This window comes from Psammomys obesus, unplaced genomic scaffold (assembly GCF_907164565.1).
Source record: "Psammomys obesus unplaced genomic scaffold, mPsaObe1.curated_primary_1811, whole genome shotgun sequence".
NCBI lineage: Eukaryota > Metazoa > Chordata > Mammalia > Rodentia > Muridae > Psammomys > Psammomys obesus.
Window position 1 is genome coordinate 3,069,660 of NW_026596085.1, and position 27,111 is coordinate 3,096,770.

At 41.3% G+C, this 27,111-nt stretch overlaps 1 protein-coding gene across 3 annotated transcripts in view; it reads left to right on the top strand.

The window, feature by feature from the left end:
* Window positions 1-24,433, top strand: part of Senp1 (SUMO specific peptidase 1) — a 51,104-nt gene extending 26,671 nt beyond the window's left edge. For all 3 annotated transcript variants that reach the window (XM_055627081.1, XM_055627078.1, XM_055627080.1), the window contains exons 9-18: window positions 154-208; window positions 3,600-3,638; window positions 4,636-4,720; window positions 5,272-5,427; window positions 6,777-6,908; window positions 14,943-15,146; window positions 15,892-15,971; window positions 17,349-17,433; window positions 17,961-18,056; window positions 20,195-24,433. In XM_055627081.1, the coding sequence (XP_055483056.1) occupies window positions 154-208; window positions 3,600-3,638; window positions 4,636-4,720; window positions 5,272-5,427; window positions 6,777-6,908; window positions 14,943-15,146; window positions 15,892-15,971; window positions 17,349-17,433; window positions 17,961-18,056; window positions 20,195-20,257 (995 nt within the window). In that variant the 3' untranslated portion in view covers window positions 20,258-24,433. The remainder of the gene's footprint in view (window positions 1-153; window positions 209-3,599; window positions 3,639-4,635; window positions 4,721-5,271; window positions 5,428-6,776; window positions 6,909-14,942; window positions 15,147-15,891; window positions 15,972-17,348; window positions 17,434-17,960; window positions 18,057-20,194) is intronic.
* Window positions 24,434-27,111: the final 2,678 nt, after the last annotated feature.

The following is a 27,111-nucleotide window of genomic DNA, read 5'->3' on the forward strand; positions in this document are numbered from 1 at the left end:
TCTTGAACTGTATCCATAGGCTCTTGTTATTGGCTCTATGAATAATGTTATGCTTGTGGCACAGAACACAATAACATGTAGAAACTTAAACTGAAATGAGACCTGGTAAATGGTGGGATTTTACTAATAATACTCTTATATTTCTTTGTTTAGGATCAGACTCTGTGATTTTACTCAAAGTGAAAGAACCTCAGATTCCCCCTTCCAGGTAAGCCTAGGGAAGGGGTTGGCTAGTTTCATTTCCTTTAGTTACATAGTATAAAACTGCCCCCACTTAAATCTCTTTCATGTGTTTTTCAGGTTAGTTTAGTGACTTCCTGTTCTGTCTTTCCCTCCAGCCTTCACTATCTTCTTTAGTATGTCCTGCACTAAGTTCTCCATGGTCTGCCTTCATGTTGCAACCATACTTGTCTTTCTAAAATTCATGTCTGATCATTAAAGAGCTTTAATGATTTACAGTTATTAAATTGCCTCAAGGATACTTTTTAAAACTAGGGTTAAGCCAGAATGCCTTAATGTAATATAAAAAGAATTCCTTTGCATGTCTTAAATTCTCTGGCACTCTCTTTCCTTTAAAGAGTATTTATCAAGAACCTTCTGTGTGTTCAGTATTGGTACAGACATTCATATAGCAACAGTGACTAAGACTCCCTCTTCTCAAGGAGCCACATTTTATTTTCCTCTTTGTTTCTTTGGTGTTTTGCTGTTGTTTTTGAGACGGGCTCTCACTGTGTAGCTTTGGCTAGTCTGGAATTTGCTTTGTAGACCAGGCTAGCCTTGAACTCAAAAAGATGTGACTGCCTCTGCCTCCCAAGTGCTATAAGGACCTTCATTTTATAAAAGGTTGCCAAACAAATAGTGAGCAAAAAGTGGTAATTATCAATGCTATGAAGAAAAGTGAAGTAAGAGAGACTAGGGTTGGGGGTACTGTTTACAATGGCTTGAGGAAGTCTGTGATCAAATGCCAAATGATAGAAGTCAGAGAAGGAGCCATATATACACACACATATATAATACATATTATATAGAATATGTATATATTATATATATTTACATACATACACACACACACACACACACATATATATATGTGTATATATATATATATATGTGGGGATGTAGACAGGCTGGCCTGGAACTCACTCTGTAGAGCAGGCTGGCCTGGAACTCAGAGGTCCTACAGCCTCTGCCTCCAAAGTGCTGGGATTAAAGATGTGTGTCAGCACCACGTGGCTAGAGCTATACTGGTGAACAGATCCTTTTGTATGTGTTCTTAGTTTGTACGTATGATATATATTTTTGTCTTAGCATCACTGTTCCTTCTGTCTTTAATGTGCTGTCTCCTTTCACTTGTCTGACACTAGTGGTATAAGTCTCAGTTCAAATGTACTCTTCCACGTAGAACTTTACTTCTCCTGGAGGTATCCAGCCTTCTTCCTCTTAGTAATTACTCAGACTGCTATGCCATCATCACACAGTGCCTTGGCAGTGTAACTGGTAGGATGATAGTGGTAGTGGCTTTTATGAGAAGATTACAGGCGCTAGAATGTCTGTCTCAGGAAATCAGCTACTTTGCAGCTCTAATATCTATTCTAAGCTTTGCGTATTCTACAAAAGTTTCTCTGTTAAGTCTTTTTGAATATATGGAAGGTTTGGATTTGTTATTTCTTGTGTGGTACTTAGAGGCAGGTCTGACTTCTGCTTGTAGCTTTTTTTGGCCTTTGTGTAAATTCAGGTTATTCTTTTGAACCTCATTTGTCAATAAAAGTCCAGTGTAACACCTTACGGTTGACTGTGTGAAGAATAGCACATTGTAAGGTTGTGGTGGTGCACACCTGGATTCCAGCACTTGCAAGGGTGGAAGCGGGAGGGTCGAGTCATCCTCATCTGCACAGTGAATTTGAACCCGGCCTCACATGCAATGGGTGCTTAGTAAGTAAAGCTTTCCTACATAGGCGATCATCCAAAAAAGCCCAAATGCCCTCTCAAGTAGCCCAGTACTCGGCTTTCCTTGTTGTTTAACATGTTAGCGTGCTGAAAGGCATTACAGTACTAGAAGAAACATAGTCTTTGGAATTGAACAGATAAGTTTTATAATACTTGTGGTTCTAATATAATTTGTCCTTCTGAACCTCAGCAAGTTTTTGTTTTCTGTAAAGGATGTGTAATAATTTCATGTTACGTATTATATTAAAGGTTAATTAATATGGAGAGTTCATGAGGCTTAACAATAAATGAAACCATGAGAGCAGTTCTACATATAGGGCACTAAGAACAACAGTGTACAGATAAGCTTGTAGCTCTTACTACTCAATGTGCAGTAAGAGCACATCTCTTCAGAAATGCAGTTTCCTTCATAATTGCCCTTCCTAGCCAACAGATGCCGCAGTCAGTGAAGTACTTGCCTCGACATTATTCATCTACTCAGCAGTCATGGATCTGCTCTGTACCAGGCAGTATTCTAGTTGAGGAGGATACAGTAGCTTATAAATAGACAAAAATCTCTGTTTTCATCAAATTTATGTTTTAATAAGGAGTGTAGACACATTCATGACCCTTTAGTGCGAGATCCTGGACAGTTCCTTTTACGTCTTTGGGTCAGGTTATAAGCATCTTCTCCTGTTACTTCCTCTTTGTGATGTTCACTAACACTGCACTGAAGATTTCTGAGCCTTCTGTCTTCTTGCACTGTCAGGTGTGCAGAGGTGACACTGCGCTGGCAGACCAGTATTTGCTTTGCCAGTCACAGCCTATGGGTGAATGGGAACCTAAAAGAGCTCTAAGCACACTGTATTTTACACATCTTGAAACTGAAGCTAACTACTCAGAATCAGAAAACTATGTGGAGCCAAGTCTGGCTTTCAAGATGATGCTCTGTGTACTTGTTCTGTGGACCTCAAAGGCTTTCTTTTGGAAAGTGTTCATTCTTCCATTTGTTTCTGTGATAGATTTCTCAGAGATTTGCAAGGAGATAAAGCAGTTGAAAGGGGGGAAGCTGTTGGAACAGTTAACACTCCTGTGACCTACTTAGCGCTCATTGAGTTTGTCCACAAGAGCCTGTGGAATGGAATAGGCCTGTCATCTTTGGAACAGGCCTGACTTCTGTGTCTCTACCTTGCCTCATTGACTCCGTAGCCAGTTTGACATGGACTATTTTGTGGGTGGAGATTTTCACTATGTCCTATTATTTGGTGTGGGTATGTTTTGACTCAGACTGAGAAGTCCAAGAATTCAAGATTTGATTAGATCTTTTAAGAATTCTGTCAGCCTGAGCCATTTAGAACAGTAATTTTCTATCTTAATATAACCTCTTAGAAGAAGTGGACATCTTTTTTTTTTTTTTTTTTTTTTTTTTTTTTTTTTTTTTTAATATATGTTATTCTCACATTCAATTCAAGAACTGGGCTGAACTTCATTCCCTCAGATCTTTAGGTCATTGTTTTAGTACAGGTGTAATTTTGCTCTTTAAGTTTCGCTTAGTTATTTTGTGTTGGTTGGATATCTGTTACTCTGTGATTGCAAAGTAGTCTTACAAACTGTTGAAGTGATTGCTTTTGAATTTTCTAACCACTCTGCTTACTTTCTTTCCCCACCTGTAGCCCTATTTTCTTCCAGGCAGAGCTGTGGATCAAAGAATTGTAAGTTATTGTTTTGGATATTTTTTTATTATCATTTCATTTTCATTTAGGAAGGAGTGAAGAAAAAAAAAACTAGTTAATTATCCTAATTGTTTTTACTCAGTAAAAATGACCTGTTTATTCCCTTCAGATACTGGATTTTTAAGATTCTAAGATTCTCTTAGATTAAAATAGTTTGCTTCTGCAGATTTCATGTATCTGTAATTCACATGTGCGGGTGTTTTCCCTGCATGTGTGATTATGCGTCTTGTGCATGCAGTGCCCGCAGAGGCTGGGAGGGCCGGAGGCTCTCTGGGACTGGAGTTATAAGTGGGTTGTGATGCACCCCATGGGTAATAACAGGAACCAAACCCAAGTCCTCTGGAGTTCTTAACCACTGAGCCATCTCTCCTGCCCCAGTTAGGAGATTTCTGTTTTCATATTTGTCAACTATGAAACAGTTATTGACACTAAGTTAAATTGGAAAATATTCCAAAACTAGCTATGTAAAGAATAAAGTAATTGCCTTTATTTTACCATTAAACTATTGAGTTGTTAGGGAGTTTGAGAAATAACTGAAAATATTTAGTTTCAAGTGCTAAAACCTTTTCAGTTTTCCTCAGCCCTTGGTCTTTGTGAGTGTAAATACATAAAAATTAGCTGCAGCCTTGACAGTATAGTGTTCTGTCTGCCCTCCTGGGGCTCGGCCCTGCTTTCAGATGCTCAGGGTGAAGCCTCACTCTCACCAGCCACATTGAGAGGCACACTTTTGAAACAGGGCTTTGTATTTACCAATACCCACAGAAGTCACACTAATTATATGTAAATTATCCCAGTAGAAGTGATAGAATAGTTTAAGTAACCATGTTGTTTTACTGTGTCTTGAAACATGAATGTGGTGAGGTCTAAGTGGAATTTCTGCATGTGTGAGCTCTCTTCACCACTGTTATCTGCCATGTGTTGCAGAGATGTGGTCAGAGCCGAAACGCTGATCTGACTGCTGCTTTTCATTTCCTAGAACTAGTGTTTATGATTCTCGAGCTCGGGAAAGATTGCGCCAGATTGAAGAGCAGAAGGCACTGGCACTGCGGCTTCAAAACCAGGTAAAGAAACAAGCAGTGTTGAGTAAGGACTTCTCAGTAGGTAAGAGCACTAGCTGCTTGTGCAGAGCACTCAGGTTCTGTTCCAGCATCCACATGGTGGCTCCCAACGGTCAGTGACTCCAGGTGCAGGGGATCCAGCACCCGCTCCTGCCCTTCTCAGAAACCAGGCACCCACTTGGTGTACATACAGGCAAAGCACTCACACACAAAAAATAAAAGTAAGCCGGGCGTGGTGATGCACGCCTATACTCCTAGCACTCGGGGAGGCAGAGGTAGGCGGTTCTCTGTGAGCTCAAGCCCAGCCTGGTCTACAAAGTAGTCCAGGACATCCAAGACTATACAGAGGAACCCTGTCTCAAAACAAAGCAACAACAACAACAAAAATTAAATGGATTATAAAAAAAGTAGCACACCAGGCTGTGGTGCTGGGGAGGGTCCCATGCTTGAGTGACGGCTGCACACTGGTGTAGCAGCATGGCATTAGAGTGGTTCAGTTGAAGCGTCCAGTGGTAGATTTCTTTGTCCTGCTTATTCTGAAGTTCTGTCTCCAGAGACTGCAGGAACAGGAGCATGCGGTACTTGATTCTGTAGAACTGCACCTTCGTGTACCTCTTGAAAAGGAGATTCCTGTAACAGCTGTCCAAGAAACGAGGAAAAAAAGTCACGAAATAACTGATAGTGAAAATGAATTTCCTGAAATTACAGAGGTAAAGTACATACTGCAAATTTCTACAGTAGAATTCCTATATCACAGGATGTGATAGTGAGGGCCTTTAATTCCAGCATGCTCTCACTAGAGGCAGGTGGATCTCTCTATTTGAGGCCAGCCTGGTCTACGTAGGTGTTCCAGGCCAGCCAGAGTTCCGTAGTGAGACCCTGTCTCAAAAAGAAATTCTGCGGTTGGTTTTTGTTTAGAAAAGGTGCTGTGGTCAGCTTCAGATGTATCACAGGAGAGTACCCGATGTTTAAAGTGTTCTTTTATTTGTCTTCATGCACCAATGTTTACTTTTAAAAGTGATTAAAAATTGCTGGGTTCATTATTGGTGAGTTTTAGCAGCTTCAGTGAAAAGATATGCAGTAAATTTATCTTTTATATTTGTTTTTAATCATTTTTTATATTTCAAAAAATAATTTTGTGGGTTTGGCTTGGGAGATTTTGTTCTGTTTTGATACAGTTGTGGGAATTGAGCCCAGCATTTCATATATGCTGAACTGCACCCCAGGTTCACATAGGAAATAATTCGATAGCAAATTGTGAGCTGAGAAATGCTATTTCTTTTTGTTTGTTTGTTTGTTTGTTTTTGTTTTTGTCTTATTTTTTAATTAGCATACAAAGGAATGGGTTTCATTATGACATTTTCATACATATTTTGTTTTTATAATGTTTCTTCTTAAGCAGTAATAATTCACTATGAAATTTTTGGAAAATGCTTAGAAGTCTATGCATGTTTTTAAAATCAGCTTCTTGATTCATACTTTTTCCCGTCATTGTTGGACCTGGGGTGCAGGTTGGTGGTGGATGCTGCTTCTTGGGGCAAGGCCCCTGGACCTGGATTTGATTGCCAGCACCATGAAAATGAAACAGCTACCATGTAGCCAGTGAGCTCCACATGCTTCACTGCTGCCCTAAAGTCCATGTTTTTATATCTTTAAAAGTGAAACAGAATATTGTCTCTGAAAAGAACACCTGCCTAAAGGATGCTTCTTTTACTTCATGTTACCTTTTGTGAAAGCTTTTGTTTCGTGGAAAACTACTTGAACCAGAAATATCAGACATAATGAAGCCTTTAAGGAACTAGGAAGATTTAAGCAAAGGTTATGTCAGTCTCCTGAAACTGATAGGAAACAAGGATCTGAACGTTGTGTGGAAAAGGAAGGGGAGAGCTAGGTGGGTGGGAGGCAGTAACCAGAAAGACTACTGAAGGAAGAGAAGCCGAATGTTAGATAGTCATAAACTGATAACAGTGAACTGTAGGAAGTTAAGGAATGATAAATACAGTCTGGTGAGAAACCATTTTTTTCTGAAACTATTATGTTTGCTCATTTGTTTTCTTAGGAAATGGAGAAAGAAATAAAGAATGTTTTCCGTAATGGTAACCAAGATGAAGTCCTCAGCGAAGCGTTCCGCCTGACCATTACACGCAAAGATATTCAAACTCTAAACCATCTGAATTGGCTCAATGATGAGGTAATCTTCACTTATATGATATGCAGATAGAATTACTATCTCCCTGTTTCTCAGATGACTGGAGCTGAGTCCCTCTTCCCGGCCTTTGTGTGAACAGATATGTACAGAGAAGCCTTTTACTGTCTCTCAGTGCTTCTGTGTACTTGAAAGACTGTTACTGTACATGCTGAAGGGAAGGCTATTCTCACCTGGCTATTCTTACTCTGCCTATGGCACTGCTCTGCAGTTCATATCTCTGAGCAAATATTTAACGTCTGACCTCATTGCAGCATGAGGGAAAACTTTGGGATTTCTAGTCTACTTCCTTTTCCTCCTCTGTGGCTCTAGGTTACTTAAATTGTTCATGATAAGCTTTCTAACGTAGCATTCATTTGTACATGATTGCTTTTAATTACTTGTTTTGATTTGATGTACATCGGTGTTCTGACTGGATGCATGTCTGTGTGAGGGTGTCAGATCCCCTGGAATAGTAGTTACACACAGTTGTAAGATGCCATGCGAGTGCTGGAGATTGAACCTGGGTCCTCTGGAAGACCAGGCAGTGCTCTTAACTGCTGAGTCATCTCTCCAGCCCATAGATGTGATATCTTTAAGGCCAACATTAAAAAACTAAATTGTTTTTTATGTAGTTGATAACTAGAAAAGGGGGGAATGACTTCTTACCTCCCAGTTTCAGTTAAATATATTAATTATGCCATGATCTTTAAATTTATCTGTCTTCATCGTAAACCTTTAAAAGTCTGTTTTATTTAAGAAGGGTTGTTACTTTATTTATTATTATGTGCATATAACAAGTTGAACATCTAAAAGACAAACAAAACATAGAAGATTAAGAAACTCCCAAGGTCTTAGCGCTAGTAAATAGCAGACCCAGGCACTGTGCTTACTGTAAGCCACTGCCTCAGAGTCTTAAATCAGATCTATTAGGGGATTAGATTTATAGAACTTAAGGCCATACATCATGCCCAAGACATCGATTTTCTCTGGGCCAGCTGAGCTGCTCCATTGTCTGTGCTGCTGCTTCTTTTACTAGATAAACTCTATGACTACTATTTTTTTTTACTAAAAATGATAAAGGAACACATGATTTGATGGCTCAATTAGAAACCTCACTCACATCTTTCAGCTCCTCAGGTAATGAAACACTGGAGAAGAGCTCACTGAATTAAAGAGAAAAACAAGAGTCAATAAAGTCAATAAGTGTCCTGTATAAATTGTTTTTGACCAATGATCTTTTTCCCTTTTTTCTTTTCCTGTCACTACTGGAGAAGAAAGTCAGTTATTCCAAAAAAGGATTGTAGCCTGTTTGTTATACATTATGCTAAACCTAGGGGGCAGCAGTGAGGAAGATATAAGCTGAATTCTCGTCCTTTACTGTGGCAGTTACCTCAGATTCCTTACAGAGACAGCATTCATCAGGACATACTTTCCTTTCCCTGTACCCATCAGAGGCTGGACTTAGAGCATGCAGAGTTACTGGAAATTACATGGTTTAGTGTAGATGCAGGGAAAGAAAGATCCCTTCTCTACTTTATCCCTGCCACACCTACCCATAGCGGTGGAGGGAGTGCTTTTCTTCTGAGTTCAGACCATTAACTTTCAAAGCAGGGGTAAAGCCACATCTTCAAGATGATAATATTTTAAGAAGCACCAATTTTAAGTTTCATATTTCTTGGGCTTAAATAGCTAACATTTGATGAGCTATTAGATATACTTAAATTCTAATGTTTATTTTATACTTAATTCTTTTTCAGCAATTATGAAAACTCATTCTTTGACAAGTAGCTCATGTTTTTTTGAATTCTATTCTTTCCTCAAATACTCTTGTAAATAGTCATTTTTGTTTTGTGTGTCCTGTTAGTATTATAGGATGTATTAAATAATTCTCTGCAAAACAAGGTAACTCATAAATTATTCTTACCATTGACAAAATAATTTAAGAGCTAGGAAATGAAAAGAATCAGATTCAGTTTTTAAAGAAAGAAAATCCTCAGTACTCCAAAAGAAGAGGAGGAACAGAAGGGAAAAACAGAAAAGAAAATCCAGGGCAAGAGGGGTGACCAAGCAGGTGAAGGTGTTTGCCGCCAAGGCTGGTGACCTGCTTTTGCTCCCCAAGACCCACCTAGGAAAGAACCAACTCCCACAAGTTGTCCTCTGCTTTCCACTCAGGTCTGCCATGGTATGACCATGTTCATACATGCATACATGCATGCATACATATATACATATGTGTAATAATAAAAATAAGGTTCAAAAATCCTGCATTTGGGGTATGTATGAAACCATTCTGCTACCCTGGTCTCTCTTTCTTTTCATATTTGCTTACTGTGTATTGTTTTTTTGTTTTTGTTTTTGAAACAGGATCTACATAGCCCTGGCTATCCTGGAACTCTGTAGACCAGGCTGGCCTCAAATTCACAGAGATCCACTTGCTTCAGCCCCCAACCCTTCCCACCCCCAGTGCTGGGATTAAAGACAGGCACCACCACTCCTGGCCCTGATCTCTTTTTTTAGAGAGAAAAATAAAAGCCGGGCATTGGTGATGTTCGCCTGCAATCCCAGCACTCAGAGGCAGAGGCAGGCAGATATCTGTGAGTTTGAGGCCAGCCTGGTGTACAAAGCTAGTTCCAGAAAAGCCAGAATACAAAGGGAAACCCTGTCTCGAAAAACAAAACAACAATTTCCATGCCTATTTATTCAGTATATTTTCAATTTTATTTTCATAAGTGAACTTATTAAATTCTATAGAGTTTCAGAGGTCTAATTTGAGATTTTTACTGCCACATAAGAAAACAAAACTTCTCAAAAATAGAATATGGGAACTGACTATCCTACAGAAACCACACACAATAAAAGACTGATAAAATTGATACTGTAGATGGAGATTTCTATACTGGATCAAGAAACCAGTCATTAGTAATATCTAAAAAGAGGAGAATAAGATGAAAGAGAATTCACCTTCAAAGTAGATGCGAAGTGGGCACGAAGTGAGCACGGGTTTTCAAGTGGGTGTCAGTACTAGCAACTACTAATCCTAGAGACTGGGTTCCGTGACTTCTGAAGCCATTCAGCTTTAAGATTGTGTGTTAATGCTTCTGATAGGAGGCCTGCTGTCAGCTAGATGTCTTTGCTTCTTTGAAGGCCTGAGCATTGTTGTTGTTTTGTTTTTTTTTTTAATTATACTAAACAAAACATACAAAACTATTTTCATACATTGTAAGAAGGCAGTACATCAGTTGTCCCTGAGAGAAGTGAAATAAGGGAGATATGCTCTGATCTGTAAAATCGTGGCTGTGGAGATGTAGCAATAGATACCCAGGGTGAGCTAGGGAAAAAGAAAGAAGTCCGTCAGCGAGTTCTAAGAGGTTATCAAGCAGCCCAAGTGTGCAGATGGAATCTCAAAAGAAAAGTAACAGCACAGCCAACGTGCATTTAAAAACCCAAAAGGAAAAAGATACAAAGAAGAAACGGCACAAACATACAAATGTGTGACTAAACTCAGCCATATCAACATCAAGTCGAAATGATCTACCCCGTGGTGAGGGAGGAATTAAGGTAGAGTCGACATAACAGACAACAAATATCCTGGCGCCACAGCTAACCATGTGGGCTATCTTCTTTTTATTTTTTGGATTTTGTCCATACAAGGTATCTATATATAGCCCTCCCTAGCTGTCCTGTAGACCAGGCTTGCCTTGAACTCAAAGAGATCTTCCTGCCTTTGCCGCTGCTGCTGCCTCTGACTCTGCCTACAGAGTGCTGGAAGTAAAGCAGCTGGGCTACTATTTGTAAGCTTCATCTTTGAAGAGAAAGATGTCTTTCAGCTTTTCAGCCTTGCAGTAGCCTTGTATATAGAGATAGTGTTGCTATTTGATTGCTTGTGGAAAGTAAAAGAGTAAGGCTATAAGGAAGCACCGTGTTCCATGGATCTTTTGCTGCAGAATCAAGATCTAGAGCTGGAGCTCATGCTTTTTAGTCAAGAATTCTAACTTTCAGAACACAATATTTAGTGGAAGTCCAGTGCTCAGTGCTAGAGCTCCTGCCTACCATGCAGAAGGCCCAGGGTTTTAACCTCAGCACCACACACACAAAACAGTGGAAAAGGGGGTGAGAGGGCTAGTAGTGGTCATAGTTGATGATTCTCTCGAATAGGTTGATCCTAGTAATATTCTATAGAGAGGAAATAGCCCACAAAACTTAGAACTGGGGGTAGATTTTTTTTTTTTTAAATAGTGAAGAAATCATATATCTAAGAAGGAAAGAAACTAAGTGAAGAAAATTACGTGAATATGATAGACCTGACAGGTGTGATGTATCCATGTGAATGAAACCATCAGAAACTAATGTTTGTAGGATGACACACAGGCTTCCTTCCATATCATTATAGCTGTCTTCTGGAATATTCCCCAAACTCCCTCTAATAAAACAGGACCTTAAGCAAGGTCATATGGAAAATAGTAATAATTCTTCATAAATGTAGTTGTTGCCTGTCTGTCCTTTTTTTTAAAACTTTAGCAGTAATTCTGAGCATTTGTTCTTGAATTTACACACAAGAGGACAAAATCATGGAAGCTGTATTTTCTAAGTTACTCTAGATCTTGGTCATATGCTCAGAACCATAGTCAAGTGCTGCTTTTCTTTACTTTCCTGTCTCAGTGTCTGATCAGGAGTCTTGTCATGCCCAGGACTGTTGGAGCATTTCTTCCTAAGCCAAGCACTGGGGTTCAGAGTAGACATGGAAGAGCCAAACATCAACACCTCACCGCTAGGGAATGATACTTCTAGATTTATCTGCTTTATTGGGCAAGAAAAAAAAAAGATACAAATACCAGTGACCATTTATGTTACCATGGTAACATTTGGGGTGGGGGAATGCGGCCTCCTCAGCTCTCTATCCAGTCTTAGTTTGAAAACACTGTAGGATTTTCTGGGCTGGAGAGATAGCTTAGTGTTTAAGACCACTGGAAGCTTGCAGAAGACCCAGGTTTGCTTCCCAGCACCCACATGGCAACTTAAAACCATCTGTAACTCCAGCTCCAGGGGCTCCACATAGAAGTGGTACACAGACATACATTCAAACAAAACACTCATATACATAAAATAAATGTTTTTTAATTACAAAAGAAAACACTGTAGAATTTTTCTTTAACGAGAAACTTCTTTGCAGCTTCAGGCTGGCAATACATCAAATAGAATATAAAAGGAACAAAGACACTGTAAACAATTTTCCCATCCTCAAAAAGGATGCATAGACAAGCAGACGCTCATGGCCCGGCCTCTTCCAGGAGGAGAAGGAAGTTTTTTAGGCACCAGCAGCCACAGGCAGCAGACAAGTACACGCCAGAAAGGGTGACAAGTGGCCTAGCCTAACAGTGGTTTTGAGATGTGCTTTAGTGGCAGGACAGACAGCAAGACCCCAGACGGGTGTACTTTTGCTCCGTATTTCAAAGGGGATGCAAGATCTGCTAGGCCAAGAAAATCCTGTATGGCAGAGAGAGCTCGCCGGTGGAGAAGGAAGGGACCCTTGTTTTCATAGAATACAAGCAAACGTTGTGGCTTCACGGCTTCTCTTTCATCTTGAACACTGTGATCCCTTCTCTCATTTCTTTTTCCTTCATTCCCAGGCCCCCTCAGTGAGATGCACGGAGGATTCCCTTTGTAGCTTCTTTTGAGTGTGTTGTGTCTTGGCTGAACTGTGGTAGCCCTCCTCACTGGGGGGGAGAGACTTGCGTCTAGACTAAGCCTGCATGTCAGATTGCAAATTCTCAGCTGAGGATGTGGAATGTCAGGGCCGCCAAACTCCCCCTGCTGGGGGAGAAAGAAAATGGAAAGTAACCCAGATCATACTGCAGACCCAATTAACTAGCTAGCTAGAGAAGGAAGCATTTGAAGAAAAACCTGGATGGAGGCAAGACACAGCACTGAAAAAAAGATTCTATGTCCTCCCCAGTCTTGCATTATAGTTGGTTCTTTCAGGGAGCGAGGAAAAACTGACTTGTAAAAACTTGTTTTGCTTTTAGAACTTTTTCCTTCTGAAAAATAGGATACTTACATATAACATGTCAAACCCCTCCCTCTTTTTAGGCTTCAAGCTAATGATTCCAGTGGTAACAACACTGCTGGACACCTGGGAGAAAAGTGCCTGCGTGGCTTTGTGTGCTTGACTCTCCTTAACTCTCTGCCATGTTCTCTCACCCTTCTCTTTAGTTCTTTTTGCTTGCTCAAGTATGCAAAAAGGTTGGCTCTCAGTAACTGTCTGGTTATCTGCCTATATACTGTACCTTTTGGTATAGTGAGTAACTATAACATATGTTTGGATAACATAGTAGACTGGGTAGATTCTACCCAATTCTCTGAGAGGAAACTTATCCATACTTTTCGCTTAATTTTCTCTCAGTAGAGATTGTAGTTTACTATCTGGAAATCTGTGCTTGCCTGGGCCAATACGCCTGCGTTAAAAGCTATTTTTACATATGGAGATACATCATTTAGGACCATTGTTTTCTGGCAGTTAAACTGAATACCTATATTTGAAAACACACCATCTGATTGTACCTTGATTGCTTTTCATTATTTAAAACAACCAAGAACTGGTTAGCTTCTGCACATAGAAAAGCCACAACCTAAGTCCTCTGCTTCCTCGGGGTCTACTGTGTAGTGATCAGAGCCTCAGGCAGAACCCTGTCTTCAGACCTGGCCCCTGTTGCCTTAGAGCTCTTCATTCAGTTTCCCTGAAGCTGCCTCTACATCTGTATCTGTAGGCCCTTTCTCTGCTCTAGACCATGCTCGGGTGTGTTCCTGGCAGTGCTCCCTGCTGTTGGACAGTGCCTCACTGCTCTGGCATCCTGGTGTGTAAATATTTGTCAAAGGACAGGGGCATTTTCCCATTCCTCAAAAAACATTCTGAAAAAATGTGCCTGTTTTCATAGTCATATTTCCAAGCTGTGGCTCAGTTAGCCCATTCATTCCTTTTAGTTGACAGACACTGGCCTGGCCTCAGCTATTCACATTAGTAAGTATGCTGTAAGTTTGGGCCCAGCAACTTTTAAGCTTTCATACCAGGGAGTCGTGGACCTCCTGGAACCGCAGACAGCATGGTTACTGTTGTAGAAGACTTTGCTTTGTTGGCAGGAAGAATTGTGCGTCTCCTCTATCAAGCATTTACATTTGTTGTACTCATACTTGATATTGAAGGAGTAATGCAGTCAACAGAGACAAGAAAGCTAAACACCTAGGTTCTTCATGCTTACAACTTGACTCTTAGGTCTTTAACAAAAATGATTCTCCACTACATCATGTCTTGCTCCTAAATGAAATTGCTGGGCTATTGCAGGTATTTTTCTAGTTTGTCTCACGGTTTTCTAGTCACTTCGATCTGCTTGAAACCTAAGCAGTTTGCCACTGCAGTGTGGCTGATAAGGCTTCAGATGCGGAGCTGGGTTCTCTCTTTGTACAGACCATGTAACATTCAAAGTCTTTAATACCGGCACTCAGCAGTCAAACAGGAGATGTACCACAGGTTCGAGGCTAGCTTAGGCTGTATAGTGAGTTCAGGCCAGTCTGCTACGGGGGAGACCCTGTCTCAACACAGAGGAAGGAGAGGGAAATTGTCAGAGCGAGAGGAAGAAGAAAAGGGTGTAGGAAGAATAAGAACTGAGCCAGGATCCACTTGCTCAGTATAAAGATATTAAAGTAGCTGCTCTTGCGCTCCTTTGTTTCCTTTTTTCTGAAGCCTCATCTCTCTCCTTAACTTTAGTTTTTTACAAGTCTAGCTAGCATCTACCTATTTGTTCTGGTTTCCAGCAGTTAGCTTAGTTGTGTGATACTTTCAGAAGTATGATTAATAAAATCTTTATATTGAGTAAAAATTGGCTATTTTAAATCTCTCTGTTGAAGCATTCATTGAGTTGGCTAGGATCCATAACATAATATATAAACATATGGTAATGACATGCTAATTATTCAGTATAATAGCTGCTCTCTCCCTGTTGTTCCACTGTCTTGACTGTTCTAATGTGTAATGTCTTCCTGCAGATCATCAATTTCTACATGAATATGCTAATGGAACGCAGTAAAGAGAAGGGATTTCCAAGTGTACATGCATTTAATACCTTTTTCTTCACTAAGTTAAAAACTGCTGGTTATCAGGCGGTGAAACGGTGGACAAAGAAAGTGGATATATTTTCTGTTGACATTCTTCTGGTGCCCATTCACTTGGGGGTACACTGGTGTCTAGCTGTGAGTAACTCCTTTATTTTTGATGACATGAAATCTACACAGACATGGGGGTTATAAGTTCTACTTCTTTGCTTGATTATAGGGGAGGTATGACTTAGTGGTGGTGACTTGACTAAAACTCAGGTAAATCAGTGAATTTCTTATCCACAGTAGGAGATGCTTAGACTTGGAAGTTATGGGCCATCTAGCCACCTCAGCTTGAGACAAAGGGAAAAAGGATGTTCGTAATGCCACCAACTCCAGCTCAGCCTGCTACTTCCTGCCTAGTTGTAACTTGCCTTGTGTTGTTGGGGGGGGGGGGTAGCGTTTCTGTGACTCTGGGAGCGTATATACATTAATGTTAATAAAAGTTATTGTATATTCTGTTTTGAATTATATTTAAAGATACCAATCTAAAAAGAAAATCTCAAGATAAAGACAAACCCAGAATCTTGTCACAATCTTTCTTAAACTGTGGAAATGATCTTAAGATAGTTAATTAATTTTTTTTGAATCATGCGTTGTTGGTCAGAGAGAGATTGAGCTGTAGAAAAATATTTCAGGCCAGTTAATAGACCACCAATTGATTGGCTTCCAGCACTACTCTACATAAATACTTGTTAATAAACACTTGTTCTTAAGCATAATATACTGCAAAACATTCACCAAACTCGTCACAGTTTCACACAAAGTCTGGGGAAGGGTCAAGGCTGAGGGAGGAAAGCTGACGGTACACTGGTGTCCTCACTGTTTTGCCTTGTTCCAGGTTGTAGACTTCAGAAAAAAGAGCATCACCTACTATGATTCTATGGGCGGAATTAACAATGAAGCCTGCAGGATCCTCTTGTAAGTGCGAGTTGAGGACAGAAGAAATTGCCATTGCTTTCTCTGTCTTTCCGTAGCCAAACTCATTATCTGATACCTTCAAAGACATGATTAATGGCATTGTCACATCAGTGAAAACCCATGTTTTAAAATCAAGTGAGGTTAATACTTGAATATGTGTTAATGAGGGCAGTTGCTATCTTGCTACACTAAAAGCTAGCATAACTATATACATAGAAATATGGTCAACAGAACTCACTTAATTCAGCTGTCTGAAATTTAAATGAAAGAATCAAGTCCCACTATGTAGTGGCTCCTTGGAAATTAGAAAGCAAATGTCTTATACCCTACTTGTTTCTCTTTCTACAACACCTATTGCTTGTAACGCAACTAGTATATAGCCAGAAGGAAGTAGATTCCTGAAAAGTGAGTAAAAAGTATTCACTTAAAAAGAGTACTCTTGGGCTAGGGAGAGGCTCAGAGGCTAACGGGCTTCTTATACAAGCATGAGAACCATAGTTTGGACTTCCAGGACTCACATAAATGCTGTGTGTGCATGGTTCCCTCCTAACTCCATCCTTGGAAGGCAGAGACAAAGATCCCCAGAGCAAATTGGCTAGCAAGACTAATAGTATCAGTGAGCTCTGGATTTGATTGAGAGACCCTGCCTCAATGAACAAGGTTGGGTAGTGGTTAAGGGTGACTCCTGATGTCATTCTTGATCAGGCCTCTACAAGCACACCATACACATGCTCTCACCTACATATGTCTGAACACATGCACATAACCACACACACATACATAAAAATTGGAAAGGAATCCTCTAAATATATTGTGCTATCTTGGTTTGGGGTTTTGTTTTGATTTTTTGAGATAGGTTTTCTCTATGTAGCCCTGACTGTCCTGAAACTCATTCTGTAGTCTCAAACTCAAAGATCTACCTGCCTCCCCGGACTGGGATTAAAGGCGTACACCACCACTGCCCAGATTGAATTTGTACTTGTTAAATTGTAGGTTTGCATTGAACTTTTACTAGGAGATCCTAAACTACCAGTGTTAAAGTACATACCCTGAAACTGCTAGAAATATTTTGAATAATATATATAATTTAATAATAAATTATTCATTTATTGATAACTCTAAAAGGACCATACAAACCAAGAAAAATAATTCAAAATTGTTCCTTAGAAAGGTCAGTAGACTGAAGAACTTTAGAAAGAAGAATATTACCTATCAGGAAAAGGAGAGGTAGAGGTCCCATTCCTCCTGGGTCAGCAGAGTAGGCTGATGGTGGGAGTTTCAAGAGTTGGCTTCCAAGGATTGCCACACCCTTTCTTTGGGTGGTGGCGGCCATCACAGCTGCGCACAGCTCATCTCATTCTCTTCCAATGTCTTTAGGCAATACCTAAAGCAAGAAAGTGTCGACAAAAAAAGGAAAGAGTTTGACACCAATGGCTGGCAGCTCTTCAGCAAGAAAAGCCAGGTACATTTCATGTTGCTGTCAGATAAGCCCTTAACGACTAGGGTGTGTGGGGAGGAGAGAGTTTTAGTTGATGTTAATTCCCAGGGGCTCCCTAGCTTTATGTTTAGCCTGACTTCAGCTTTGTCTGGTTCCTCATGGAAGATGAATTATTTGTGGGAAAGCTCATATCGTGTTTCTTGTGTAAAACTGTTTTCTAAATGCAGAGCTGTTTCACCGAGATTTTTACTCCTGTGAGAAATACTTGTTGACTATTTGATGCTTAGTGGAAGGACTAGTTTCTATACCGTTAGGTGCCATGAAAATCTGAGATAGTTCCCCGTGTGATTAATATGAAGGAAAACACAAAGGTGAGACTAAAATGCTACATCAAAAAAAAAAAAAAAAAAAAATCCCCTTCTTCTTAAACTTTATTGTCTGAAATAGGAGACCCAAGGTCATCAAGGTCATGTGTTCAAAATTTAGGGAAATGGTATAAAATTGATAAAGAAATTTGCAAAAATATTGTGGTGTTGTTGTTGGTCTTTTAGGAAATTCCACAACAGATGAATGGAAGTGACTGTGGGATGTTTGCTTGCAAATATGCTGACTGTATTACCAAAGACAGACCAATCAACTTCACACAGGTGAGGCGGACCTTCAGGGCATAGCCTAGGCACCTGACACCCACGCTGTGCAGAGCTGCTGCCTTCTTCTCTAACTGTTCTGTGGAGCCTCTGGTGACCTCTGCATGCTTCAGAACACTGTACAAAAGAAGACAGTGACGGTCCACACCAGGGTACCCCATGTCACGTATGGTAGTGAGTTTGGGCTAAACAGAAAGCTTTATGCTCTGTTCATCTCCCCCACCTACCTCTAATCTTAAAGAAAACGCAAAACTGGAATCAAAAGCCATCCTCAGTTCCCCTGAGTTAAGCATTCAGGGTTTGGACTAGACCCTGGTAAATCGCATGCACCTGTTACAACGCTCCTATCCTTGTCCTTTTTTTTAGTGCATCTGGTCTGTTTGTCTCACCAGGTACTTGGTCATTTTTCTACATATTGTCCTGAGCCAAAGTGGATTAAGACAAGAAATTATGGCTTATTCTGATGTGTTTTCTACTTTTCACTTCTGTTTGAATCAGTGTCCTTTCTAGATTTTGTCTCAACCAGGGCTTCATTTTTTCTTTTGCTGAGGCTAGAGAGATGGCCCAGTGGTTTAAGAGCACTTGCAGCTCTTCCAGAGGACCTGGATTTAATTCCTAGCACACACACAATATATATATATATTTATATTTATAAATATATATATAAATATATATAAAATTTATATAAAATATATATATATTTATATTTATATATTTATTTATTTTTATTTATATTTATATATACATTACCATATACAGCATTATAATTACAGTTCCAGGAGATCCATCACCCTCTTCTGCTTCCACAGATACTACTATGTATGAAGAAAGAATTCATAAAGAGTCTTTAAAAGGAAACAAAAATTTACCATTGGTTTTTACCCAAGAAGTTTTTACATGACTCTACATTACACCTATATTAAATAGATAAATGAAACGTATACTGATAATAAATCAAAGAATTTGTTTTAAAACAGTTCTCCGGTATACATATAATTTTACAGTTGATTAAAGACAAAAGCCAGTGCACAGAAATGAGATCGATGTTTTTGTTTTGCATAAAGAATTGAGTCTGCTGATGTTATAGGATAGAGCCCGCCTCCATCGCTATTCAGAGTTGATGGATAGCTTGGTTTTCTAACCAGCAATGCCGAGAATGCTGTTGCTGTACTGCAGTGCTGGCAGTGTAGGACAAGATGGCCGCAGAGTGAGAGTCAAGTCAAGCAGCAATTTTTAAATATTTATAATTTGGGGGGAAGGGACCAACAAGCATGTGGAGGTCAGAAGACAACTTGTAGGAATTGTTTCTCTCTTTCTCCCAAGGGTTGAATTCATGTCATCATGCTTGGTAGCAAGTGTCTTTACTCACTGAGCCATCTCACTGGCCCAAACCTTAATTTTTAAAATCAAAATTCTAGCACAATACAATACAGAGTGATGCCAGTATGATGTCACGTGCTAAGGACTGATGGTGGGCTAAAACTCCTTGTTTCTCACATTTAAACCGTTATGTTTCTGCAAGAGCAGAAAATGTTATGTATGAGTGAAAACAATACATTCATAATGTACCATGGTCTAGAATCTCTACTCGGTGTTTCTGGCAACATTAGTTGGCAGTCTGTGCTGTCACAGACCACAAAGTGCAGAGTGTGTTATACGTGCAGAGTCGGGGCTGCAGTGAAGTTGTACAGCACAGAGAGCTCTGCCAGAAGCACCTTAGATTCATTGTACATTTGAGCCTGAATTCATTTTTGGACATGGTATGACCAGAAAATGTTTACTGTCTTCAGGTTTTTAACACTTACCATTATCAGTTATAAATTTAGATACCTGTATGGGGTCACAGCCCAGAGTTTAAGAGAATCCTTGGGAAAACTGGGAGTGGTGGCATACTTTTTTAATCCTGGCACTCAGAAGCAGAAGGCCAGTCTCTATAAGTTAGAGGACAGCCTGGACCACATAGAGATTTAGTAGCCAGGCTACATAGCCAAGTTACATATAACCAAGAATGAACAGTTTGGAAGACCAGAAATGTCACTGAGTCTGTTAGCTGAAAACCTTAAGGAGAAAGGGAGCATGGAGAAAGGAGTATTGTACTTACAGAAGTGAACACTAAGAGTATGTCTGTGTCCCTACAGCAACACATGCCATATTTCCGGAAGCGAATGGTCTGGGAGATCCTCCACCGGAAGCTGTTGTGAAGACTGTCTCAGTGAGCAGACATCAGCAGTGTCGGAGACCAGCGCTTTGCCATCGACATCCAGAGACCTTGGAAACAGCTGCTCCTAACCCCCTGTTCCTGTACAGCCCTTGGTCCTGGACCAGACCAGGCGAGATGCATTCACAAGCACATCTGCCTTTCCTTTTGTATCTCAGATACTATTTTTGCAAAGAAACTTTGGTGCTGTGAAAGGGGTGAGGGACATCCCTACGCTGAAGAAAGAGAGTGCTTTTCACTTCAGTTCTGCCATCTTGTTTTCAAAGGGCTCCAGCCTCACTGAGTCCCTAACTAGGAGCCCAAGGGAAACTCGGAAGAATCTTGGTTTCATATAAACTCTTGTTGCTAGGCCTTACCGAGAAGTAGGAAAAAGAAAGGACAGCAGGAAGGGATAAAAACCACCAGCAAGTAGACAAACACATGATTCCCAAGATGCAGACTTAGGAATGGGACTATAGACTGGACACTGAGGCACAAGCTTGTGTCCCCTCCTCCAGAACCTTCCTGTTTATGTGCCCCGGTTTGAAAATGAACTGCTTTTCCTCAGAGCTGTTTTCTCACTGGTACAGCCATCCCATCGTGAGCACACTGCACAAGCCCCGGCAGGCCCTAAAGTTGAAAGCAGCCCTTTGTGCCAGTGTGCACGTGCTGTGGGAGGACCCCCCGCAAGTGCTGAGCGCAGCAACAAGGCCCCAGCTTCACTGTTGCCTGCTTCTGACTAGGAAGAAAGACCTTGGCCTTTAGCATCAAACATCAGAGTTGGATGAATACAGATCTAGTTGGTCTGTGGCTAGTTAGTTTAAATATGTTTCTAACCACAGAGAATTTTATATACATATATATCTATATGTGTGTATACATACATAATACACACACACACAGTGTGAAATATATATTTCACAGGGATATGCTTTTAAAAGAGAAAGAGACTGAATGTGTTCACCATTTAGTCTGCAGGTTTATTTTCATCTTTCAAATCCCAGCACACAGTGATCCCAATAAGCCCTGTGTACTGGGCATCTGTAGACTTCCTAAGAATATTTTGAGACCTGGATGAATCTGGTTTAGGAGTAAAGGTTATCAAGGGAAATGATGGTGTCAGCTGAAAAATGGGTGGAGCTTGGACTGATCAACTTTAGACTGATAAACTGCTAGTTCTTTTGTTCTTTCTAGCATCTCTCCCACCCTCCCAGAGCTCCTAAGGTTTAGATGGTGAGATGACCCAATGCCAGTGTCATTTTGTACTTAAGTTCCAAGGCAGGAACATTTTATACTTTTTCTGTATTGTAATAGGTAGTTTTATATAAAATCTTTTCTCCTCTTCCCCTTGTACCCCATCCCTTCCAGCATTGTGCTTTCTCCTTGGGCTTATTTGAAAATTTTACTCTGTTTTATACCAGGCTTGTTTAGTATACATTTTTCTATGTTTTACCACAAGTTACAATTTGAAAACAACTATTTTTTTTAATATTCCATTGTTAAACTGAATGTGACCGTGTCCACTCCAGCAACCATGTCCTCCCTCTTCCCTTTCTCCCTGCATGTTGGAGGACGAGACCCCTTTGTACATTTGTTTCTTTCTTGCTGCTTCTCCTCTTTCCTCGCTTTTTCTTTTGATTTTCCATAGGAAATAAATAGCTTTCTCTCTATGAGTTGCTGGGACCTTTTACACTCTCCTTTAGAAAACTGTGGCATGCAGACTCACAGTAGGACTCCTAGAGTATCATTCGATTCTTGGTACTTACTATATTTAAGTGACAGCTTACACTGCGGCAGTTTAGACTGTTAATCTAAAGACAAGCTTTAGCTTTTCAGGCTTTTTTTTTTTTTTTCCCACTATTATCTGGGGCTCACCACAAGATAGTTTTCTGTGTTTGTTGTTTGTTTGTTGTTTGTTTTATTTTTCTCAGAGACTTTTTGTATGGACCAAAGCAACTAATATTTATTGTCATGTATAGCAGAATATGAGACATGCAACAAAAGCACTTTGCAAATTATATAAAATTATTGAGCTGTCTGAAGCTGTCTCCCTTCTCCAATGCAGTTTAAATGTATCAGGTAAAAGCTAGTGATCCTAAGGCTACTGTGTCTCCCTAGAGGGTCAGGCTGTGGCAGGATAGCTTAGTGGGAACCAAATGCAGCCTTTATAGTAGGCCATTCTTAGAGAGCCAGCCAGCAGGAGCAGGACAAGTATCTGGAAACTTCCTTAATTCAAGAGTAAGCTTTGATGACCAAGACTGAGGATGTTTCTGTATTTCATGGACAAGAGTATGCTACCAGTGTCTTGCTCAAGTTGTTTTAAACGAAATATGCCTATTTTTTTCCTTCTCTTTGTCTCTTTTTTTCTGTGTTCAATACCCATCTCCCCTCCCTTACAAAAGAAATATTTGAAGGCTGATAAGCATGACATGGCAGTCATATACTCCTCAACAAAACCCATGATCCCAGCAGTCATCCCTGGCCTGAGGGCAGAGAAAAGAAGACTTTCTGCCTTTTGAGAACATGTGCTGCGGTGTGTGGAAGCTAATCCGTTCGATCACTTGAGACTACTGTGGCTCCCAGGAGTCCTGTGTCGGGTTCGGTGTAGTTACTTTCCACCATCATAAGGCCTAGCAACTTGCTGTCAGTTCACTCTCCTATGGGCGGCAAGCACAACCTTCTATTCTTAGCCAGTGTAGTCATAGTAGTCTCTCCTGCTCACCGCCCTCAGCACTGCTGGCTTTAGTGTTTAATGGTTCAAGGGCACAGCAGATAACCTGGTAAGGGTTCCCACCCGTCCATCTCACAGCCTGCCCATCATCACCACCCAGTTTTACACAGCCCATGCTATGATCGATCACTAGATTAAGAAGGAGAAGGTTCATTAAAGAGCTCCTTTGTTTTTAAATCTTAACCTCCCATCTTTCAAAAACCATCAGAGTGAAAAGTGGCTAACTCTTGATTGCCTCATTTTGTTTTTCCTTGCTCTGTCTGCGTGGCCAATGCTAGGTGGAGTAAGATACTTAAAGCTGAAGGTCAGTATCAACACGGGCTTGGTGGTAGAATCAAGGCTACACAAGAACCTTGCTACATCCAGCGTACCTAGATGCAGGCCTTTGTTCCTTCTGAGCTGAGGAACAGCCATCCATTATTTGACTTCTAAAGATGGCCTTATCCCTGAGAGCCAGTTTCTAGGAAAGGCAAATGGGAGCGAGGTACCCAAGAGCGCAGGCTCCATTCTGCTCGGGCACCCTCATTCAGTAATAGTCTTTTCCTAAGTATGTACACCCAGATCTGATTTAAAGCCCTCCCTGGTCTCACTATCTTACTCTTGTCCGGACTTGTATAGTCCTAATGAGGGAATGGCCTAACTTCCGCCTGCTGGTCTTGTCATCTGCCTTTCTCATTGGGGCGGACCAGAGCATGCAACTGACTGTCAAGGCCAGGAGAATGGATGGTACTGTTTGCTCTAGCCCGGAGCACAGGCTTCTGTGTTCTGTTCTGTCAAGGATGCACCGGGGCTCATTCTCTGGAACTTCGCTTTAGAATACTAGTGTTGTGAGGGTGTGAGGAAGGGTTGGTTCCTCATCGTAACTTCCAAATGCTGCAGTCCCAGAGCGTTCCCTCTGCTCTCCAACAGTGCTGCACTCGGCCTTCAACAAAAGCACTTCATTAGTTCATCATGCTGCCCTCTGGGGTTCTCGGGCTCTACCCCACAAGGCTCATCAGAACATCTTAACCCTGTAGGTAGGTTCCTCTTCCATCCTGTGTATTGACAAGGATATCCCTTGCATATTCAGACGATGGGTCCCTTTCTCTTTGTCTTGCCCTCTAAAGGCACTTGCCTTACCTGAAACTCACTGGGTATTTTGTAAGTGTGAGGCCAACCACTGAACTTAGGGGTTCTGGCGGGTGAGAAAAGACAGTTTCACAAAGGAAATAAAAGCCACCTTGTCCTCAGGGTCTTCGAGTCTGTAAGTTTATAGTTTGCCTGATCCAGGAGGCCAAGCAAACACAAATATACCTTGTGGAGAATACAGGCTTATTAGCTGAAGTGGAGGAAAGGACGGAGGTAGATGTGTCAGGGATGATGTTGCCTTTATCTCTATCTGTGACTCCTAGGGGTTTTTTGTTGTTGTTTTTTTAATTGATTTATTTAAAATAAATTCTGTGGATTTTGCTTCTGTGCTCTGACTGGGGACTCCCTGGACTCAGTAGTATATTTGTTCCTGAGACTGTTCTGTCTCCTCATATACGATTATGAAATATATGTATATATGTGTATTTATACACATCTACATAGGTACCTCCCATCTGTGTGCAGACCCAAACAGGACCAGGGATTGGATCCTCACTGTGGCCTGGATTTCGGAATCCACCTCTTAACCAGGAGACTGAATACTGTTCATTCATTCGTTTCATTCTGCGTACCCGCAAGTGAAGCCTGGAACACAAATAACATGCAAATCTGAGGCTTTCTGGAGTTTTTGTTTTGTTTTGTTTAACTAACCCTGTCTGCAGAGCTGCCAGGTGCACCAGCCAGGACTCCTCCGAGCGACTGCTCACTGCACCTTTTGTCTCATTGCTTTCCTGCGCCCCTTTCTCACCAGATTGTCTCGGTACAGCTCAGGCTCACAAGGGTGGAACTAGGAAACAGCCACTGGAAGCCCTGTGGAGAAACATTTGTCTGTTGGACTTGGACGGCCCAGGTTGTCTCTGGACAGGTTTTTGAATTCTGGGGTTTTTAAGGCATGATTAAGGTTTGTTGTTGTTGTTGTTGTTTGTTTGTTTGTTTGTTTTTTCAAACTTTTCATAATGGCTGGAGTGAGGAAAGAACCCTATTAACCATGTTTATGGTTAGATAACTGGCCTGCCTCCTCTCCACCTGACGCCAGACAAGGAGACTGTTCTCAGAGTGGGCTTGTACCCAGTGTCCATAAAAGACATCTCCCCAGCCGCTCCTGGGTGGTACTTGCTAGTGGCTCTGCAGAAAGTTCCGAAGGAAAGGGGGTGGGTGCTGGCTTTTCAGGCCCCAGACACTTCTCAGACCTAGGGGAGACCTTCATCTCCTGTGTACGTTTACTGTGAGTGTACACAATGAATGTATACCTCTGCCTGTGTACATTGACTGTGAGCCCATTACAGGCCTGGCAAAACCCTACATCGGGCTCAGCACCTCTCTATCACCTGCTCCTCCCCCATGCTGCTTGGTGTTACCGTGCTGGCCTTTTGCCACTGTTTGACAAGAAGGCATTCCTTTAGCTCACTGCTTCCGCTAACTGTTGGAATACCTTGAGTCTACAGCTTCCTCACTCAGTTTTCTCTTCTGTACTTAACAGCATCTGGGTGTCAGGAACTGATTCGTGTGAAGTACCTCTTGCTAAAGCGTCTACGCTCCTCCTGGTGTCTAAAACAACTGAAAGAGACAGACTGGTTGAAGGAATGAGTGGATTGCTATCATGGACATCTCCAAGTTGGGTGTTGATTCAAACAACAGTTTTGTTTCAGGCTGGCCGCGAGTCTGTTATGTAGCCAAGGGTGATTTTGAACTCCTGATCCTCCTCCCTGTCTCCCAAGTGTGTATCACAGCTGGCCATTTTTATTTCTTGTTTTTGTTTTATGCTTTGCTTAAATGTAGTTTTCCTTCTTTTTATGTATGTGGGCATTTTGCGTGCATATATGTTTGTACATGCCTATTGCCTGCAGAGGCCAGAAGAGGGCAACATCCCCTGGAACTGGGGTGACAGACAGCTGTGAGCCACTGTAAGGGTGCCGGGAATTGAATCTGAGCCTTTCGGAAGAGTAGCTAGTCTTAACTGCCCTCCAGTCTCATGGGTCCATTTTCTGAGAGTCTCACAGTATAGCCATCTTTTGATCCTGAGTGCTGGGATTCATTCTCCTAAATGTTGGAATTGTAGTGTGTGCCTTGTTACCTTGGCTTCCTTTTTGAGATACTTGTTTTGAAGAAAGGGTCTCACTAGGAACTCTGGCTGATCTGGAACTCACTGTGTATCCAGGCTTGCCCCCAGCCTCTCGAAGCCTGCCAGGTGCCAGGCTGGCCCCTAATCTAAGTTCTTCCAGTTGCTTTTCAGCTTAGCAGCTAAAGCCATTTTCCAATAGCACTGATAGTATGCTAACTATAAATGTTAAGACCCTGGTCTCATACCTACGTGCCAAACACTTGATATGCATTGCTTCACTAACCCTTACAAGTCTGTCAGCACTTCTGAAGTGAGAAGACAGAGTGTGGACGCTGCTGCATGCTCACAGGGAAACGCCTGACCAAAACGTTGAAACCCAGGCAGAGAGCCTTTCCTGAGATCCACCCAACCCCTCCTCTCCCGGGAATGAGATTGGGTCTTTACTCAGCTTTTCACCGTAGTGTTGGAGGGTGCCCTTGGATTCACTTTTCTCTTGATTTCTTCAGGCCACAGGTAACAGGGTTCCCTTCCACCCTTCCCCAAGAGCCATTTTTCTCTTCACTACCTATCCAATAGTTTCTTTGGTCTCATCTAACCGAGAAAAAAAGGTTAGCCTAAGGATAGAGGGTAATGAATTACAGAGTCACCAGGCGGCCTTAGCCCAGGATGCAAGCAAGATTTGCAATAGGTAAGAGCATCCACCCACCCACCTTCAAAAAAACCCTGTAGGTATTTCTGTCTTTCCACCTCTGCCTCACTCATTCTTGTCAGTGTGGAGTTTCCTCTGCCCTGGCTTGAGAATCTCAGGAATGTGGAATGCCCTCCCTCTGTCCCTCACTCCCCCCCCCCCCAACACACACACACACACACACACGCACTCTCTAAACCCCTTTGCCCTGTGAGGGAAGTTTTATTCAAGGAGCTAAGGGGGAGGAGT